This window comes from Pipistrellus hanaki, assembly GCF_964339955.1.
Source record: "Pipistrellus hanaki genome assembly, chromosome: 15".
NCBI lineage: Eukaryota > Metazoa > Chordata > Mammalia > Chiroptera > Vespertilionidae > Pipistrellus > Pipistrellus hanaki.
The window spans coordinates 2,169,864-2,189,855 of record NC_140517.1 but is presented as its reverse complement, the minus strand read 5'-3'; the positions used below and the strand labels follow the sequence as shown (position 1 = coordinate 2,189,855).

Sequence of the window (19,992 nt, the reverse complement as noted above, 5' to 3'; positions counted from 1 at the left end):
TGAACACTCGGCGCTCAGCACACCCCTTTGTGCCGTTCCTGCACGCGGACCGTCACACACCGTGCCGGGGGAGGTCTTCCTCCCACAGGGAGCCTCGGGGCGGGGCCGTCGTCAGTGTTAGAAAGGAGACTCGTCCTGTCAAACAACGTGACACGCGAAGGAGTGACGTAATTAAAAACATTTATAAAACAACGGTAAGTGCCTGTCACGGTCAGTTACACACTCCGATCCAAACATGGAAGCTCATCTCGCCCTGGCACCGTGCTTTAGTTGTAAACACACACGTACATTCATGGTAACCGGATTTTTTTAAGCTCCTGTGGTCTCATGTTGGCGCTGCTAAGAGGAGCAGCTACAGCACAGGACTTACCTCAGAACCGCTGTGTGAAAGTCCCTCCCAGCATCGCTGCCACACAGTTCCTGTCCTTTCCTCAGGCCATCCTCCTACATGCCACTCACCCGGTGCCCACCACCAGCACCCTGTGCGAGGCCCTGCCTGCACCCTTTATCCTCTTCCTAAAGTCTCAGTGCAGTTCTCTAGTCCCGGGGGTGACCGAGAGCCCTGTGGGAGTGACGTCACCGCATTAGATCCGGGGTCCCTGCGGCAGTGATGTCACCGCATTAGATCCGGGGTCCCTGCGCCAGTGATGTCACCGCATTAGATCCGGGGTCCCTGCGGCAGTGATGTCACCGCATTAGATCCGGGGTCCCTGCGCCAGTGAATCACCTGCATCAGGTCCGGGGGTCCCTGCGGCAGTGACGTCATCTGCATGTGGCAGTGCAGGACAGGAGCGGCAGGCTGGCTCTCCCCTGGAGCCTGGCTCGACTCGGGGTTCTGTGAGGAAAAGCTCACAGATGCTTTTGCACTTGCCCTGGTTCACTCGGTCAGAACATCACAACCAGGCAGGGGCCCTCCACGTGCCCTGGCTGGATAGAAGCGCCTCAGTCAGTGGGGACAGGACAGGAGCGGGTCCCAGAGGTGCTGGGCTCCCCGGCCCCACCTCTTCCTGCCGAAGCTCGCAGGGGCTGGGCCGATGGGCACCAGCAGGCGGGCTGAGGTGGCTGGGCCCAGCTTTGCAGGCTTCTTGCTGACAACCTCACCTCAAAAGGCTGGAGTCAGAGTGGGGCCGCCATCCGCAGAGCTGTCCCCACAGCCGGGCAGCCCTAGAGCTGAGCTGGACAGTGGGCCTGCCTGCATGCCAGCGCTTCCAGGCAGAGAAGGCACCGGAGGGAAGAGGCTTGTCCAGGCCGGAGAAGTCATTGAAAGATAAAACCTTCACTGATAATGCATCCACTTAAAGAAGCACGTGCCACAGGCGGCCAGCAGCCTGGGTCCCCGGGTTTTCTCCCGGTTTGAAACCTTCCGATGTTTGAAACGCCCTTCCACAGGTGAGAAGGCAAAGGCGTCCAGCCCATCCCAGCCACGTGTCTCCGTCCTCCTGCCTGGAAAACTGGCCGTGCCGCTCCCGGCCACGGGGGCTTCGGTCCTGCCACAGCCAGCAGCAGCCGGGGCCTGACGAGGAGCTGGAACCGGGATCCTTCTGGGCTGGGGGCCACGTTCTCCCCAGCACACGGGGTTCCAGCTGCCCCGGAGTCCTCTCCCGCAGGCTCCGGAGACCCTGCAGCATCTGTGGGGAGGCGATGGCAGCCAGCCCTCCGACCGCCATGGTGACTGGCGGCTGCATCTCCCACGGGTTTGGCTTGTTCAGGGGCGGAGGTGCCGCCCCCCCAGCAGCCCTCAGTTCAGCCCGGGCCCCTGGCACTTGGCAGCGTCTGTGCACACAAAGTAGGTCCTCAGCTCCCCTTTGCCCTTGACGGTGATCAGGCCGCGGCACTCGCAGGAGTAGCCGAGGCCCTGGAGGATGCTGCACGTCCCCTCGGTCACCTGGGGAGGGAAGGAGCGAGTCTGCGGGAGCGGGAGGGACGCCCAGGCCTCGACGGCGGGGCCCCAGGGAGCGGCCGGGTCCCCTCTGGGCACGAGAACCAGGCACGCAGTGTGCGGTGGGCCCTCACCCGGAGCCCCCCTCCTCGGTCCCGGGGTCTGACCTGGATCTTGCCCAGCTCCCCGGTGCTCTCCATCCTGCTGGCCACGTTGACCGTGTTCCCCCAGATGTCGTACTGAGGCTTCCGTGCCCCGATCACGCCGGCGATCACCGGCCCGTGGTTGATGCCTGGCGGACGTGCGCAGCTGCAGGTCACTGAGGCTGCAGGACCCCCACAACCACAGGGCCCCCCGGGACAGTGGACGAGGCCCGAACCGGAGGCCCGGACGGTGCCTCCCAGTCACCCGCAGCACCGAGTGGGCGCTCGTCCTGGCACTGCCAACCTCTTCACCTGCCGCGGCTATGGCACCGCCTGCGGCTCGGTGACCGGCCGGCCAGGAACTGGTTCGCAGCGGACATTACAGCTCTTTACAGCTGCTGACAGTCTCCACAGCCCGTAGGGCTGTCTCACGTCCGTGGTGTGCAGGGAAAGCAACGGCCCAGCTGCCGGGCCGGGGAAGGCAGGGCCCTGGACCCTTCCCGGGAGGCGGGCGGGGCGGGCGGGCTCACCGACGCGCAGGCGGAAGGCGTTGAAGGAGTGCCTGTTGATGCCGTCCAGCTTGCTCATCAGCGCCATGCTGAACTCCACCATGATGCCGATGTGGGCGTGCTGGCGCTCCAGGTCCTGGGGACAGCGCCGTCAGGCCTGGCCGCACCCCGTGTTCCCGCACCAGCCCCCTGACCGGCACCATGTGGGCACGAGGCCCCCGGGGGGGAGGAGAGGCCATCGGCGCGCAGAGGCCCGGCCCGGCCCCTCACCACCCTCCCTCCGGGTCGGTGTGGACAGGCCCGCTAGGTGGCAGGGCTGGGACGGGATTCCACCTCAGGGAGCCGGGCCGGAGGCCGCCGCGCTGCCTACCTGGTGCTCGTGCCCAGAGGGCGTGCTGAGCCCCGCGGCCGCCATGTAGGTGCTGCCGATGGTCTTGATCTTCTCCACGCTGCTGAACTTGGGCTTCAGGAGCAGCTGGAGGGCAGAGGCAGGGCCTCAGGGCGGCTCCTGCCAGCCCCGGCCCTTCTGACAAAGCCGTTTCTCCCCCTGGGCTCGCCCGCCCGCCCGCCCGCTCCTATGGACAAGTGTGTGCTTTCCCCGCTCCTGTCTGTCCACCCTTCGCCGCCGGTCCCGTCCCTCCAGGGCCTGCCTGGCCTCTGGTCTGGTCAGGAGCACGCGGCCCACTCTGTAATGGCCCGGCACTCACCTCGTCGAAGTCGGCGATGATCTCGTTGAGCAGCCGCAGGCACTCCAGCCCCTCCTTGTTGACGTCGCACTCCGTGTAGAAGACCTTGAACTCGGGCACCGAGGCGAACATGACGCAGACGCAGTCGTAGGACTGATGGTACCAGTCCTGGGGGAGAGCGGCCTGTGGCACCCCGGCCCGCAGCCGGGATCGGGGCTCCCCTCCCCCCCCCTCCCCCCCCCCCCTTCTAAAACCAGTGAACGCATTTTAAAATAAAAACAAAAGCGGGAGTTCCCGTCAGGAGGTCGGGAAGAGCCGGGCTCGGGCTGATTTCTGCTCTTAAACGCGCTGGGTCTGCGGAGCGGGTCAGAGCCCGAGGAGCGGTCTGACGCGGCGGCTCAGAGCTGGTGACCCCCGTTCACCGCTGCCGGGTACACCCCACACCTGCCTGGCAGGCTCTGGGGGCACCACCGGGAGGGAGGCGCCCAGCCCGCGCCCACGCCCACGCCCCTGCGCCCACGCCCACGCCCGTGTCCCTGCGCGAGCAGCTCACCCCGCCCCGGGCCCCGCAGTGCGGCCAGGACCCAGGAAACACTGGGCGGCCGCCAGCCCTCCCCCAAGGCCGTCAGCCCTCCCCCAAGGCCGTCAGCCCCCTCCCCACAGGCCGTCAGCCCCCCCCACAGGCCGTCAGCCCTCCCCCACAGGCGGGGAGCACACCCAGGCCCCCCCCCGCAGCACCGGCCGCACGCCAGGCCTCGGCCCGCCCGGCCGCCTGCACCTCGTTCAGCTTGTCCCCGATGAAGTGGGCGGCCACGTGGGCCGGCAGCACGTTCTCCAGCAGCAGGCGGTTCACGCTCTCCATGGTGTCGAACTCCTCCTGCTCCTTCTGGAACTTCTTCTTCCACAGGCAGTCCAGGCGGCAGTAGTAGTCGATCTGCAGCGGGCGGGGTCCTCCCGTGAGCGGGCACTGCCCCCCGCAGCACGGCCCGCCCAGGAGCCTGTGACACCTCCCTCCTGGGAGCCCAGGGGCCCTCGGGTCCCCGACCAGGGCTTCCCCCAGGACCAGCTGCCCAGGTCCGAGGCGGCCCAGCCCCGGCCCTCCCCGCCGAGGGCAGGTGGGTGCTGAGCTCACCTGCCGGGACAGAGCCACGAGGGTGGCGTAAAACAGAACCAGGTAGAAGCTGACCATGATCTTCAGGTCGGACCAGGAGCAGGCGGGGGCGCTGCGGGAGGGAAGGGAGAGGCAGGCCCTTTCAGCTCTCACCCCCAAACACGGGGGCTTGGGGCCCAGACTCCCCCAGCGCCCCCCGGGAAGAGCCACCCAGACAGGCGTCTGGCGCAGCGAACGAGACAAAGGAGAACAGGGGTGCGGGTCAGAGGTCAGCCTCCCTGAAGTGACGTCTGAGCTGAGGCCCCGATGACAAGGAACAGCCGCACCCGGTTTGGACGGGAAGCCCCGCCCGCGAGGGGGCAGGAGGCGCCGGCTCCAGTGGTCGGACGTGTGCCCTGGCAGGTGTGCGGGTTCCAGCCAACCCGCAGGGCAGCCTGTCCTGTCCCTGGCCCAGCCTCTAGTCCCTCTTCTCAACCCAATTAGGCCCAGAGCCCCAGGACCACGCGCACACGTGCCCCTGGCAATGTCAGACCTGCCAGGACACGCACACACCTGCCCCTGAGCCACAGGCCACACCGGTCAGGACACGCACACACCTGTCCCTGAGCCACAGGCCACACCTGTCAGGACACGCACACACCTGCCCCTGAGCCACAGGCCACACCCATCAGGACCACGCACACACCTGGCCCCTGGGCCACAGTATCACCTGCCTGTCTGGCCAAAGCCTCATCCCCACCCCAAACTGGCCTCCAGACGGGACCTCCCAGGGGCCCCTGAGACCAGGGAGGCTCCCCGAGAACCGGCAGCCATCCCTCCGCCGGAGCGCAGGCCTGGCGCCACCCCTGCCTTCCTGTGCCCCCCGCCGCCCCGCAGCGCCCCCGCCGGGCTCGGTCTGAAACGCCGGGGAGCGGACACAGGGCCCCTCCCCACGCGGGCTGCCCACCTGAGCGTGGCGTTGGTGCCGGTGCGGTTGGCCGGGCCGGGGCCGCCCCAGGCCCCCTGCGCGCACGGCGACAGGTGGAAGAGCGCCAGGTAGGCCACCAGGGCCGCCGTCAGCAGCGCCACCTTCAGCTCCAGGCTCATCCTCAGGAAGACGGAGCAGGCGACGAAGGCCAGGATGCAGCTGCAGGCGTGATACTGGGGGGCGGGGGGCGGTCACCCACCGGCTCCCGTCTCTGAGAGACCCCAGACCAGCCTCACCCGAGGCCTCAGGCGGCCGGGGGTGCACTCACCGGGAGGAGCTCGCAAGGGGTCCGCTCCCCGCTGCTCCCGGCCCTCAGGCCGGTCTGGTTCCCGGAGGGCAGCGTCAGGGCTGGGGCGGGCAGCAAGGGCTGCAGGAGAGACGGCGGCCGTGACGCCTGGTCGGGGCCTGGGACTCCAGCACCAGGCCTCTGCCCGCACACAGCACGTCCCACCGGCCCAGCTCTGTGTCAGCCCACAGGCCAGGGCCCCGGAGGTGGGGACGGGGCCACGGAGGTGGGGAGAGGGCCACGGAGGTGGGGACGGGGCCACGGAGGTGGGGACGGGGCCCTGGAGGTGGGGACGGGGCCACGGAGGTGGGGACGGGGCCACGGAGGTGGGGCCAGGGGACAGAGTGGGGACAGGGGCGCGGAGGTGGGGACAGGGCCACGGAGGTGGGGCCAGGGGACAGAGTGGGGACAGGGGCGCGGAGGTGGGGACAGGGCCACGGAGGTGGAACAGGGCCACGGAGGTGGGGACAGGGCACAGAGGTGGGGACAGGGGACAGAGTGGGGACAGGGCCACGGAGGTGGGACAGGGGACAGAGTGGGGAAGACCCTGGCTAGGTGCGGGGCCTGGAACGATGTAGAACATGGACATGGACACTGAGCATTGCCCAAGAGGCAGGGGCCCCCGACAGGGACCTGGCCGGGAAGGGGCTCTCACTGCCACGGACCACCAGCCCGGCCACACGGCTGTGCAGAGGTTCTGCCACGGGCAGCTTTTAGGCCACGGAACTCCAGGAGTCCAGCCCTGGGAGGTCCCTGGCTCAGGCCTGTCCTGCCACCAGGAGGCGGGCACAGGCTCCTCCAGGGCCCCTCCCCACCCCCAGCCCCCACCCCTCCCCCCGGCACGGGACCCACCATGTTGACGACGGCGACGGTGAGCAGGCTGCCCACGGCGAGCACGGCCAGGGCCACGCGCAGCAGCGGGTGCGTCTCCACCCTCTCGGCCACGGCCCGGAGCGCCGTCCGGGCCGGGCAGCACCGCTGGGGACACAGGCCCGGTCACCGCCGCACCCGGACAGCGGGGGCCCTGCCTGGGGCCCTGGGGGGGCGGGGGGCTCTGGGGGAGGAGGGTGGACCAAGGGCCCCCTCAGACGTGAGATCCCGAGATCTCGCTCAGCGGGGGAGCGTCGGCGGGTGCTGTGCCCAGAGCTCAGACACGTGCGGTGCCCAGAGGGACGTGCCCACCTCAGGGCGTCAACAGCTACAGCCGCGCGGGGACCTCAGGGGGAAAGCGTGGGGGGGGGGGGGCTCGGTGACCGCCCTTGAGGCAGGAGGGCCAGGGGGCAGGGGTTCAGACATCCATGAGCCCCCACAGGGCTGGGCCCGGGGCTCCCCACTCACCAGCAGCTCGTCAGCGAAGCACAGGCCCAGCACCAGCCCCAGCACGCAGGCCACCAGCCCGAAGGATACCCCCAGAGCCACTGTCCTGCAGAGGGGGGCACGCCTGAGTCCTGGGGGAGTGTCTGCTCAGGGCCAAGCCTCCGACACGCTCCCCCATCCCCCAGCACCCGGTCCTCAGGCGCACGGCCGCCTCCTGCCCGCCCCCACCCCCAAGCTGCTCTTCCAAACTCAGCCCGGTGCCCTCTGACCCCGTGTCCAGCTGCCACACTGACAGCACCAGGGCCTGGCCAGACGGGAGCCCGACATCAAGCTCAGGTCCCCATCTGCACCAGGTGCACAGGAGGGAGGGAAGGAGGGAAGGAAGGAGGGAGGGAGGAAGGGAAGGAGGGAGGGAGGGAGGGAGGGAGGGAAGGAGGGAGGGAGGGAGGGAGGGAGAGAGGGAAGGAGGGAGGGAGGGAGGGAGGGAGGGAGGGGGGAGGCGGCCAGCACCGGCAGGAGGCCCGGCGGAGATGCCCGGCCGTGTGGACAGCGGGCTGCAGGGGCAGAGGCGGCTGGGGGCTGGGGGCCTGGGGCTCAGGCTCCGGGGAGCAGCCGCTCAGTGAAAGCAAAAACCAGGGGCTGGAGCTCCAGGTGCGGGGATGCCAGGGAGGCCCCCTGGGCTCCTAACCTCCGCCTCTGACCCCCCACCGAGGGCCACGCCCCTGCCGGCCGCCGACCCCGCCTGACCCCGCCTGACCCCGCCTGACCCCGGCCGGCGGCTGACCGTGTGCCCACCTGACTGACCTGGGCATGAGCAGGACGTGGACCAGCAGGATGCAGAGGAAGACGAGGCTGGCGCAGGCGAAGTAGTGGCGGACGCGGGGGATGGGCGCCAGGCGGTACTGCGGGCACAGAGCGGCTGGGGCGGCCGGCAGCGAGGCCCGGGTACTGCCGGCCCCCTCGGCCGCCTCCACTCCCCCTCCCTGACGGCCGCTCTCACCAGTCTCCATCGGTGTCTGAGGGGACCCTCCGCCCCCCAGCTCCCCCTCACCAGTCTCCATCGGTGTCTGAGAGGACCCCCCCCCAGCTCCCCCTCACCAGTCTCCATCGGTGTCTGAGGGGACCCTCCGCCCCCCAGCTCCCCAGTCTGCCCCCACGCCCCTGACCAGCCGGGCCCGAGGCCTCCGGGCGGCCCGCGCTCACCTCGCGCTCGAAGCCCTTCTCCAGGAAGAGGGACCCGAAGGTGGAGAAGTCGTCCGACTTGGAGCAGCAGGGCCTGGCAGGGGAGGGCAGGGAGATGGGGGGAGGGGGCCCCGGGGAGGGGGGGCAGGGGGCAGGGCCACCCTCAGGGGCAGCTCCAGGAGGGGAAGGAGCTCCCGGGACAGAACTGGAGCTGGGCACAGCGGGGCCTGTGCACGGGGGGGGGGGCCTAGGCACAGGGGGGCCTGGGCACGGGGGGGGCCTGGGCACAGGGGGGCCTGGGCACATGGGGGCCTGGGCACGGGGTGGGCCTGGGCACGGGGGGGGCCTGGGCACAGGGGGGCCTGGGCACATGGGGGCCTGGGCACGGGGTGGGCCTGGGCACATGGGGGCCTGGGCACAGCGGGGCCTGGGCACGGGGGGGCCATTCGAGGGGGCCTGGGCACATGGGGGGCCTGGGCACGGGGTGGGCCTGGGCACGGGGGGGGCCTGGGCACAGGGGGGCCTGGGCACATGGGGGTCCTGGGCACAAGGGGGCCATTCGAGGGGGCAGGGCACGGAGATCCAGGCCCCTCACCTGGTGGAGCTGAGCCCCTCGATGGCTGACAGCATCTCGTCATCGTAGGAGTCGTCCTCCGACCGCCCCTTGGGGGACGCACTTCTGGAATCAGACACACACCGGGCGTCACCCGGGGCCGCAGAGGCTGGCGGCCTGCCTGGAGGGGGTGCCTGGAGGGGTGCCTGGAGGGGTGCCTGGAGGGGTGCCTGGAGGGGGCGCCTGGAGGGGTGCCTGGAGGGGGTGCCTGGAGGGGGTGCTGGGCGGGGGTGCCGGGAGGGGGTGCCTGGAGGGGTGCCTGGAGGGGTGCCTGGAGGGGCGCCTGGAGGGGTGCCTGGAGGGGGTGCCTGGATGGGGTGCGGGGAGGGGGTGCCGGGCGGGGAGGGACGGCACACCTACCTGTCCGGGGTGCGGTGGCGCCGCAGCGGGATGGCCTGGAAAGGAGGGGGAGGGACGGTCAGTCTCCATCCCGGGCCTCCATCCCTGGGCCAACCCGGGAGGGGGCCGGCGGCCTCGCGCCCATTTCACAGGCGGAGAGAGTGAGGCCCTGCCCCTGCGAGGGGCACCGGGTCCGGCTGGGAGGACGGTCCCACCTTGGGCCGCCGGCCGCTGGGCACGGGGGTCTCGCCGCTGCTCACGCTCTCCCGCTGGTTGAGGTGGGCGAAGGGCCGCTGGGCGCCCCAGGACTCCAGGTAGCGGGTCATGCGCAGGGAGGCCCGCATCTTCAGCACCGCGTCCCCCTTGGGCTTGGGGAGGTGCTGGCTGGGCGGGGGCGGCTGCTGGCTCTGCGGGGCACACAGCCGCTGTCCGCCCTCGCTCCGGCCGCGGCTCTCACCGGGCACTGGCCCCGCACACAGCCGCTGTCCGCCCTCGCTCCGGCCGCGGCTCTCACCGGGCACTGGCCCCGCACACAGCCGCTGTCCGCCCTCGCTCCGGCCGCGGCTCTCACCGGGCACTGGCCCCGCACACAGCCGCTGTCCGCCCTCGCTCCGGCCGCGGCTCTCACCGGGCACTGGCCCCGCACACAGCCGCTGTCCGCCCTCGCTCCGGCCGCGGCTCTCACCGGGCACTGGCCCCGCACACAGCCGCTGTCCGCCCTCGCTCCGGCCGCGGCTCTCACCGGGCACTGGCCCCGCACACAGCCGCTGGGCCTGGGGGGGGGGAGTGGGGGGGGGCGCGGTGCGGAGCAGGGCCAGAGCGGCTCTGGGCGGGCGGCGGGCGGGCCAGCCTGAGGACGGCCGAGGCCAGCGCGGGAGCGGGAAGCCTGCGTGGCCGACATTCCTGAGCGCGCCCCAAGGCTGATTCACCAGCAGCCAGGGCTCAGCCGCCTCCTGGGGCGGAGGGGTGGCGTGGGGCAGGCTGGGAGCAGCCCGGGCCCCTCCACGGGGTCCATGGGAAAGCGGGGGCATCTCAGCCCCTGACCCTGCAGACCCCAGCTCCCCGGCCCCGCAGCCCCCGGCCCCGCAGCCCCCGGCCCCGCAGCCCCGGGCCCCCGGCCATCCCCTGCTTTCCCGAGTCTCATCCAAAGCGCGGCTTTCAAGTGTGTCCTTTGGAAATCCCGGGATTAGTGCCGGCCGCATGGAAAACCAGCTCCCAGTGACTATTCCCCCCGTCTGTCCGGGGGGCGGGGCTTGGGGCTCGTTATCCCACTTCGCGGGGAAGAACATTGAGGCCCAAGGCGGCGATCCTTGGGGCCCAGCCCACACCCAGTGACGGGAGCTCCCTCCCACCCGCAGCCCCCCCCTTCCAGGGCACATTCCCGGGCCCCCCCCCCCCCCACCGCCTCAGAGCGTACCCGGGGGTCGATGACCAGGTAGGTCTGGATGTTCATCTCCTTCAGGTAGGGGTCCCGCTGCTGCCCGTGCCCCTCCTCCACCTCGTACGCCTGGTCCAGGTGGCTCAGCGTGGCCTCGGTGATGTGCACCCGGCTGGGGGGACCGAGTCAGGGGCGCGGCCGGGCCCAGAGAGGGCGCCCCCCCCTCCTCCCCACTAAGGATGCACGCAGCCAGGGCCAGCACCCTCCCCCGGGCTCCCTGTCCCCTCCCCCCGCGCCAGCCCCCAGCCCGGTGCCGGGATCAGAGCCGCGGCCTCACCCGGGCACGCCGGCCGCCTCCATCCGGTTGGCCAGGGACACGTCGTGGGACCACACGTCGTACTGCCACTTGCGCAGCCCGATGACCCCGCACAGCACGTTCCCCGAGTGGATGCCCACCCGCATGCTGATGTCCACGCGAGTGGCCTCCCGCACCTGCCTGGGCAGACGGGGTCCCTCACTCACCGAGGGGGGCTGGGGGCCCCTGTGGGGCGTGGCCGGGGGGGAGGGCCGGGAGGCGCAGTCCCCGGAGAAGGTCCTGGGCCTGACGGGGCCGTGAGCGCCCCCCGCTGCCCGGCCGCCCACCCTCACGCCCCGCTCCGAGCTCCTGGCGCTCAGGCCCAGCGAGGGGCCCCAGCCGGCGGCTGAGTGACCCAGGCTCGCCGCTACCCCGAGCCTCAGCTTCCCCATCTGAAGAACCGGGGCAATGCCTTCTCCCCACCCCCCGGGCCCTGGGGGCAGGGGAGGCCCGGGGCCCGGCCCGCCCGGCACCTACTTGATGGCCTCGCAGATGTCCAGCCCCATCTGGACGCAGTTGCGGGCGTGGGTGGGCAGGGACACGGGCAGCCCGGACACGCAGTAGTAGCAGTCGCCCAGGATCTTGATGCGCATGCACTCGTTGGCCTGCGGGGAGGGGCGAGGGGGCGGGTCGGCGGGGCCCGGGGCGCACAGGCTGGGGCCCCCACACACACACCCCCTGACCCGGGCTGACCTTGGCGATCTGGTCGAACTTCCCGAACAGCTCGTTCAGCATCACCACCAGCTCTTTGGGGGAGCAGTCGCTGGCCAGGCGCGTGAAGCCCACGATGTCGGCGTAGAGAATGCTGGGGGGTCGGGGGAGGCGGGGGGTCGGGGCAGCCGTGCGGACAGGCCGCAGGGACCCGGGCCCCGCCACCCCTGTGCCTGCCCACAGCCCAAACCCCACAGTGCAGGGCCTCCCGACCCCCAGCCCAGCCCCGCCTCGCTGCTGAGTGCCGGGTGAGGCTGAGTGCTCGGTGAGGGTGAGGGTGAGGGACCTGCTCACAGCCAGTCCTGCCCTGCCCCTGGCTTCCCACCTCCGCAGACTCAGAGCCAAGGCCTGTTAGCTCCGCGCCCCCCCCCCCCGCCTCCCGCCGCCCCCTACCCCCGGAAGGGCTCCCATTCTCCAGATGAGCAACCGAGGCTCAGGGAGATGAGATGGCCTGGCAGCCAAAGCCGCAGTTTGCACCCCTCCCAGCTGCCCAGTCCGAGGCCCAGGCGGGACGGGAGAGGCGGGAGCCGGAGGCCGGAGGTCGGAGGGGGGAGGCAGGAAGCGGGGAAGGGGCCCTCCCACCTGCCCCTTCCCACCTGACGTTCTGGTGCCGCTTCACGTAGAGGCTGTGGAAGTTGTTGTCGGGCAGGTAGCGCCGGTCCCCGCACTCCTTGAGCCGCTCGATGATGGTCAGCTTCATGCCCATGGAGATGTGGGCCGGGAGCACCGACAGCAGCAGGTTCTCCTGGGCACGGGGGGGGGAGGGGGGGGGGGCGGAGGAGGAGCCGGGGGGTGGGGGAACGGAGGGGGGAGCCGGGGGGCGGAGGGGGGAGCCGGGGGGCGGAGGGGGGAGCCGGGGGGCGGAGGGGGGAGCCGGGGGGCGGGGGAACGGAGGGGGATGGAGGGGGACAGGTGGGGTGATGTCAGGCCCAGGCTTCCCCTACACGTCTCCCCTTTCTGCTCCGCCATCCCCCTGCCCCTCTGCTGGCCCATGTGCTGCCGCCAGCCCAACGGGCACACACACATCCTCCCGTGTCCCAGCAGCCCCCGGGGGCAGCCTGCAGGGTGTCCGGCCCCGTGGCCCCTGCACAGCGGCTCTAGGGGCCCCGCTGCCCGCAGGGAGGACGCAGGGCCTGGCCTCCGGGCTGGGCCCCGGGGGGGGGGGGGGGCGGCCCACCTGCTGGCGCTTCTCGACGCGCAGCTTGCGGCGGATCTGGATGCACTTGACCGTGTAGGTGAAGAGCTCGCGGGCGGCGCCCTGCATCTGCCGCTTGTGGAAGGCGCCCGCCAGGTTCCCGCCCAGGAACACCACCGCGTTGGCCAGCAGCTGCGGGGACACGGTCAGGGCGGCCCGGCCCCGGCCCAGCCCGGTGCCCAGAGCTCCCGCCTCTGCCCCCGGAGCTGGCACCAGGCCCGCAGGAGGAAACCACACGTGCAGCCCCACTGAGTGAGACAGGCCGCTCACTCGGCACAGACACAGGACAGAATGCCCAGGGACGCCCAGCCTGGCCCCAGGACAGTGCCTGCACCCAGAATGGGGCTTCCAGAGCCTGCCCTGAGGCCATGGGGCTGCGAACAGGGCTTCCGGCTCTGGACCAACTCACCCCACGGGCCTGGCTGCTCTCAGCCCAAACACAGCCCCTACCGACCCTGGAGCCTCACCTGCACCCCACCCTGACCCCTGACCCCCTGACCCCTGACCCCGGAGCCTCACCTGCAGCCACAGCCGGACGCCGGGCAGCGGGGAGACGCCCATCAGCGTGCCGAGCACCAGCAGGTGGGACGCGCTGGAGACGACGCCGGCCGCCAGGGCGCCCCGCATGGTGAAGGGCAGCAGCGTGTACGCCACGAACACGACGAACAGGAAGAAGGGCACCTGTACGGGCACACGGGCACACGGGCACACGCGATGTGGCCGGCCGCGCCACCAGCACCCACCCGGGCCTCTCTGCCCGGCCTGGGCACGGCTGCCTGACCTGGGCCCTCTGCCCGGCCTGGGCACGGCTGCCTGACCTGGGCCCTCTGCCCGGCCTGGGCACGGCTGCCCCCCCCCGGCACGCACGGAGGAAGCCGAGCCCAGAGGAGTGGGCGTGGCCCTGCGGGGGCCCCGGGACAGACCCTCAGCCTTTCCTGGCACATGAGCCGTCCGTCCGCGCCTTCTGCTTCTCTGAGCTGGACACGTGACTTCCCGCCCAGTGCGGGCCCTCCCAGAGGCCCAGACAGACAGACGGCCCACCCAGCAGAGCCCCCACCTGCAGCCACCCCAGCGGGCAGAGGACGGGCACAGACCACAGCCCGGGGAGCGGCAGGGCCGGTCCGTCGGCCTCCAGGGGACCCGATGCCCACGACGGAGCCGGGGGAACGGCACCCGCCCCGGGGCCGCCATACCTGCTCCCAGGCGCAGGCCGCCCTCGTCCACGCGTCGAACACCAGCACGTAGCCCAGCGCCAGCAGGCAGCCCCAGACGAGCAGCGCCGAGGCCCGCAGCCAGCGCCGCGCCAGCCGCTCCACGTACACCAGCACGTACAGCCCCGCGAACACGGCGAGCGCCAGGAACGCCGTCGCCAGCACGGCCTGCTGCCCGGAGGGGTCCTGGGGGGCACACACACGCGGGGACTGTCACGGAGTCCCCCGGGCGCCCCCGCCCCCGGGAAGCCCGCCCGCCCGCCCGCCCCGCTCACCCCGCGGCCGAAGGCGATGCCGACGAGGGTGGCGCAGGCCGCGATGGCCACCAGCAGCAGCGTCAGCAGCAGCGGCCCGTGCTGGCTGGTGAGGCGGTACTTCTCGTACAGGGCGTCCCGGTCCGGGCCCTCCTCGCCCTCGTTGAGGAAGTAGCGCCCCTTGGCCGGCATGCTGCGGCCGGGGCGCCGCGGCCCGGGGAGCCCGCTCAGGAGGGCCCACGGCCGGGAGGGCATCTGTGCCGGCACCCTCCGCGCGGGTCTAGGCCTCAGGCCTGCGCGGGCCCGGCGGGCAGGGCGGGGGCGGGGGCCCCGCGGCCTGCGAGTCCATGGGCACCGCGGCGCCCGCCGCTCCACGCCAGGCCTCGGTCACGGCGCGTCTGGCATCTTCCTGGGCATCGGGGCCAGGCTGACCGGACTCAGGGCTCCTCGGCGCTGCAGACACACAAAGTGGCCGGGGTGACCCGGGAGGCCACGCCAGGGAGGGCGGGCAGCAGGGGCCGCGGGGCCAGGCCTCAGCCGGGTCTGGTTTACCAGCTTAGCCCGGACCTGACTCCAGGTCCTGTTTAACGCCGTGCCCACCGAGGCGGTGAAGCGTGTCCCCCGGCCTCCCTAGAGCCGCCTGTGGGAGCAGCGGTCACCGGCCACACGCGGCTCTGCCCTGTGGGGCCCAGGCCGAGGCCAGGCGGCCTCCTCAGCCAGCTCGACCCAGGGTGGCCTCCCCCTCCAGGAAGCCCTCCGAGCTAAGCCACACACCGCGGCCTCCCGTCCCACAGAGGAGGTGCCGCCGGGCTCTCCTGGCCGGGTGCTGCCCAGAGGGGTCCGGGTTCCACAGCTGCTGGAATTTGGGGGCCCGGACCTCCAATGACCCCCCGGGATTGGGCCTTCAGGGACTCGGGAAATCCCGCAGCCACCGGCCTACCACGCCCTGGGGACTCGGAGCCCACCCCCCGCTTTCAGACGCGAGGGGCCCCACTTCCTCCCCGGGCCGCGCCTGCAGGAACCCCGGCCTCCGGGCAGGAGGCCCGGCGCTCAGGGCTGGCAGGCGGCTCAGAAAGAGGAAGTGGGGGCGGCAGCCTGAGGAGAGGAGGCCGCTCAGTCCCCTCGCCCGAACCCCAAAACCCACAGTGCAGGCTCGGCCCCCGGGCCGGCAGAGAGCTCGAGGGCTGGGCCCAGTGGGGGTGGGGGACCCCAGGCCCTGAGGGGGCTGGGGGGGACCAGCGGCTGCTCTGCCCAGCACAGGCCTGGCACTAGGGGAACCTCCCGGAACCGAGGGATGCCAGCCGCTCTGGCACACAGCGCACCCACACCCCGGCCTCTCCCTGCTCATCGGCAAACCCCCAAGTCAGGCGGGGAAGTGGGGCGCCGGCCACAATGGCCAACAGACAGGCTCGCAGGACAACAGGCCACGGGGCCCGAGAGAAGGCCCAGTCCCGGCGCAGGGGCCCATCCCGGGCCAGAGGCACCAAGAGGCGGGGTGCCCAGGCCGCAGAGCCAGCAGGCAGGGGGGAAACGGGAGCCCCCAGGGACGTGAGCAGCCCCCCCAAACTCCTCAGCTGACGGCCCCGGGACCACAGGCTGCCGTTCAGCTTGGGGACCAGAGGCCCGTGCTCCAGCTCCAGCCCGCTCCCTGGCCCCGGGCAGGTCTGTGCCCGGCCTGGTCCGGGTGGGGGCGGTCCCCGCTTGCGAAGACGTGAGGTCACACCTCAGGCCCAGCTGCGGCTGCGGCTGCGTGGGGAGGACTGAGCAGCGGCAGGAGCGCGCAGGAGGCTGGCTCTGGAGGGGACGGGCGCATAGGGAAGTGTTCTTTGTACCCCAAACCCTCACGTCTGCTTTTCCTCTGTCCTCTTTAAAATGCAAGCACCCCACGTATCCCCCCCGCCGCCCCCGGCACCTGCTGCCAGGGACCGTCCCTCCGGTCCGCCCCTCCTGTGCCAGTTCCAATGACGGTTCATCCATCCATTCCCCTTGAGGAGAAGCAACCATTCATTCACTCATTCATTCATTCACACACAGATACTGGGGCCCTAGAACCTTCCGTGCGCCAGGCCCCAGGGGAGGTGCCAGGAGGCAGGCGCTCCAGGCACACACTCCCAGAAGGCAGAGACCGCATGCCCAGCCCCCCGGGTGTCTGCAAGGGCGCTGCACACAGTAGGTGCGCAGGCAGCCACGCCTATGGGAAGGCCAGTGCCCACACACACCTCCTGCCTGGAACGTCACCGTCAGTGACTCATGCTTTAAGCACGGCCTCGCTCGGCCCGCCGTTTAGGGGGGACACTCCCATCCCTCCCCCTCGAGAAGGGAAAAGGCAGAAAGGGAGCCCAGCTGGCCTTGGGGAGCCTCACGCTGTGCTGTCCCGCCCGGGGCCACCGGACAGCAAGGCACAGGGGCGGGAGGTGGGAGAGAAGACGCATCCAGACCCCCAGAGGGACGGGACCAGGGGATCCCTGAACTGGGGGGGGGGGATGGGATGGAGACGGGAAGGGTGTGAGTTTGAGTCTGAATCCCGCACTGCTCACCCTGGCAGGCGTGGGGCGCAGCACCGCCCGGAAAGGCAGGTCAGTGCTCTCTGCCGCAGTCGCTGGGCACACAGACCTCTGACCCGCACATGGACCTCAAGGAGCTCTCCTCTCCCGCCTCCGGGTGTGTGAAGTGACGTGTGCGGCAGCCAAAGACGGAAACGGCGCGCCCACGGCCACAGCTGGTGAGGCACGCCGGGCCCAGCCTGACCACGGAACGCCGTGCAGCTGTCAGAGGGGGCCGCAGCCGAACAGCGCCATCCCCGCATCCGCAGCGAACCCCACGGGGCAGCGGGGCGGGGGCGGGTGGGACCGGGACCGGGAAACGGCGCCGCCAGGCCGAGCCGTCAGCCGTCCCTCCCGGCTCTCAGCTCCTGTTTCTCCTGTTGTCATGTAGCTCCTGCCATTTTTAAAAGGGTTTTCACCGGAAAACCAGGACCTACTGTGTGCACCCTGTCCCCCAGTTAACGGCACCGCACTGCGGACACTCCCGTGCTTTTCTCAGAGGGCGGATTGTGTTGCCGGGAAAATAACCTCAGCTGGAGGAAAAGGAACTTTGCAGGTGATGGTGGATGGTGGCCTAAACGTTGGCGATAGTTTTACAGGTGTACGTATACTTATCTCCCAACTTATGAAGCCGTCTACCTTAAAAATGGACAGCCCAGCCAGGGTGGATGAGTGGTTGGTTGATCGTCAACCCATGCACCAAGAGGTCAGGGGTTCGATGCCCGGTCAGGGCAATTTAAAGAAAAAAGTACAGCTTTGGGCATGTCAATCGTATCTCAATAAAGTGGGTTTTTTTAAATAAATAAAGTGAGTAACGACACCAGTAGCAAAATTCAAAGGACAACATAAGGCGGTTGGTGACTAACGTGGCTGTACGGTTAGCATGCTGACATGGAAAGACGTGTGCCTAGCATGTTCGTTGATGCGAGGGGGGCACATGTATGCATCTATGTGTGGAAACTTAAAAATGCATTAAATTGTTTGAGAAAGAAAACAAGTCTTAGGCGCCCAGTATCTAAGCTGCACGACCTCCGTGCCTCAGTTCCCCATCCTGACCGCGCAGGGCTTTGAGCGGGCCCGATGGGGTGATGTGGGCAGAGCACCGGGGCTGCACGGACACCCAGGACCCGGGTCAGAGGACAGGATCATCAGGCTGGCAGTGAGCCCGGGACCTGCCCTCCCGCCCCGCCTGAGCCCAGGCCCCGCTCTGCCTGAGACCGATCTGGCCTCTGGGCGGAGACGCGTGGTCAGCACCTCGGGGTGCTGCCCGGGGCCATGGGGAGCAGCACGGCTGACAGCCCATGTGGTGCCCGGTTAGGCCTCCAGGGAGCGCTACCCACTGGGGTCAGGGGTGTGTGGGGGTGCTGGTCCGAGGCAGTGAGAACTCCCGGGGGCGCTGGCCCCCACCCTAAGCCCCCCAGGTCTGCTGACAGGAGAGAGCGTAACCCCCAGCCCCCCAGACAACAGGGCAGCCTCTGGGCCCAACCGGAGGCAAAGGCAGACAACCAGGCAGGCTGGGGACCCGTCAGCCCCGCAGCACCCCCAGCCGAGAGGGCAGGGCTGGGACCGGCCTGGGCACGGGGCTGCCACCCTGACCCCCGCCAGGGGAGCCCTCTGGGACCCTAACCTGCTCGGCCAGAGTCCCCCGCTGGGCTGAGCCTCCAACCCAGGCTGCCCACCCCGCGGCCCGGCTCTCCCCACTCGCCCCTGCGCTCCCCGGGGCGTGCTCTGCCGGGGCCGGCACCGCGAGCCGTCACATGTGGCCACCTTGCCCGTGTCTGCCCCGGGCAGGCCACGTTAACCCTCTCCTCCTCCCTCAAGGTCCCCGGAGCACATCACAAGGCAAAGCTCTGACCAGTCCTGCGGGGAAGGCACGTGGGAGGAGGCAGCCGCCCTCCCAGGCCTCCGCTCGAGGGCTCCGTCTGCAGGAAGCCCCCGGAGCCGGGAAGTGCTGATCCGGAGCCGGAGGGCAGCTCCGAGCTTCTCCCGCAGACTTCCTGGGCCACCGCGGCCAGACAGGCCGAGGTCCTCCCGCCCCTTCCCGCGGCCCGGAGCCCCACGCCCCACCCCCACCAGGCGCTGGCCCGGCAGGATGGCACACAGTGCGGGGACCGGCTCTGAGCTCGGCCTCCGGGTGGGGGGGAGAGGAGAAGACAGGGAGATGCGGGGAGACCCCCTGCCCTCGGGAGTTTGCAGTCGGGGAGACAGCCTGTCCCTTCCTGCCTCTCCCCCCAGGGCAGCAAGGTGGCCCGGCCTCCGTCTCCCCACCCCACCGGCCATGGCAGAGCAGAGCCCCAGGCCGGCCGCCACGAGCCCACCCAGCTCTGCCCCCTCGCCCCGGCCTGATCCCCCGTGTCTCCTCAGACCACAGAGAGGGCAGGGGGCAGGGCACCCCACCCGGAATCCGAAGCCCCTGGCCATTCCCAGAGTCCCACTGCCCGGCACCCAGGGTCCAGTCCGGCCCCGCATCGCCAGCCCCCATCCTCGGGGTGACCCCATTTCCCCCGGCTTCCCCAGCACCGGGCCCGGCCGGCACAACCCGGAAGTGCCCTTCTGCAGGGAAGCAGCCCAGCCGACCACCCCCAAACCACAGCCCGGCTTCCGGGGCGGCACCCACACGGGGGCACCCACACGGGGCTCGAGAGGCCCCCCATAGCCGGCCCTGGAGCCAGCCCCCCACCCCACGCCGGGCCACTCGGTCCTCCCTCAGACCCCTGCTCTGCAGCCAGGGCCGGCGGGCAGGCATGGGGCCTCGAGGGAGCCTCAGGCCACAGCATCCACCCCACCCCAAACCCGAGCCGCCCCGGGACAGTCCCCCGGCCTCCGCACCTGCCAGGACCCCAGAACGCCCGCCTTCTGCTCACCCCTGCAGGCTCCTCCGCCGGGCGCCCCAGGCCGGTCCCCCGAGGCCTGCCTCGGCTGCGTGATTTGATGGGGTTCCCCAAACAGGCCCCGCCCACGGCAGCCTGAGAGCACTGCCTCCTCCCCACCGAGCGCCCTCTGCCTGGCAGGCTCCTCCGCCAGCTGCCACCTCCTCCGGGGGGCCGCCCAGACCACCCGGTTTGGAGGCAGAGCCTGCCCTCCCCCCACCCCCACCCACACACACACACCCCCTCCCGGCACAGGGGCCTGGCCTGCCACTGCCCGGGAGGGACCCCCAGAGAGGCCTGGCCATGCACTGCCAGCTCCCAGGACACAACCCGCCAGCACACAGGCGGCTCTCGGGCCCCAAACCCCATGGCCGGGCGGATACAGTCACACGCACCCCCACGGGCCCCTGTGCCTGGGCTCACAGGCCACGCCGCCCAGGACC

The 19,992-nt window shown here is 70.9% G+C and overlaps 1 protein-coding gene across 1 annotated transcript; it reads right to left on the bottom strand.

The window, feature by feature from the left end:
- Window positions 1–163: 163 nt before the first annotated feature.
- Window positions 164–19,749, bottom strand: ADCY7 (adenylate cyclase 7). Its single transcript, XM_084905469.1, has 26 exons — window positions 19,544–19,749; window positions 14,158–14,589; window positions 13,865–14,068; window positions 13,191–13,352; window positions 12,654–12,803; window positions 12,073–12,221; window positions 11,459–11,570; window positions 11,243–11,370; window positions 10,748–10,906; window positions 10,450–10,582; window positions 9,248–9,439; window positions 9,054–9,088; window positions 8,676–8,759; window positions 8,102–8,174; window positions 7,703–7,800; window positions 6,920–7,004; window positions 6,434–6,559; window positions 5,564–5,662; window positions 5,275–5,468; window positions 4,350–4,440; window positions 3,996–4,151; window positions 3,239–3,385; window positions 2,902–3,006; window positions 2,553–2,667; window positions 2,047–2,171; window positions 164–1,885 (listed from the first exon to the last, which is right to left on the bottom strand). Exons 2-26 carry the CDS (start codon window positions 14,389–14,391, stop codon window positions 1,739–1,741), a joined length of 3,303 nt encoding a protein of 1,100 aa, XP_084761595.1. The 5' UTR covers window positions 14,392–14,589; window positions 19,544–19,749; the 3' UTR covers window positions 164–1,738.
- Window positions 19,750–19,992: the final 243 nt, after the last annotated feature.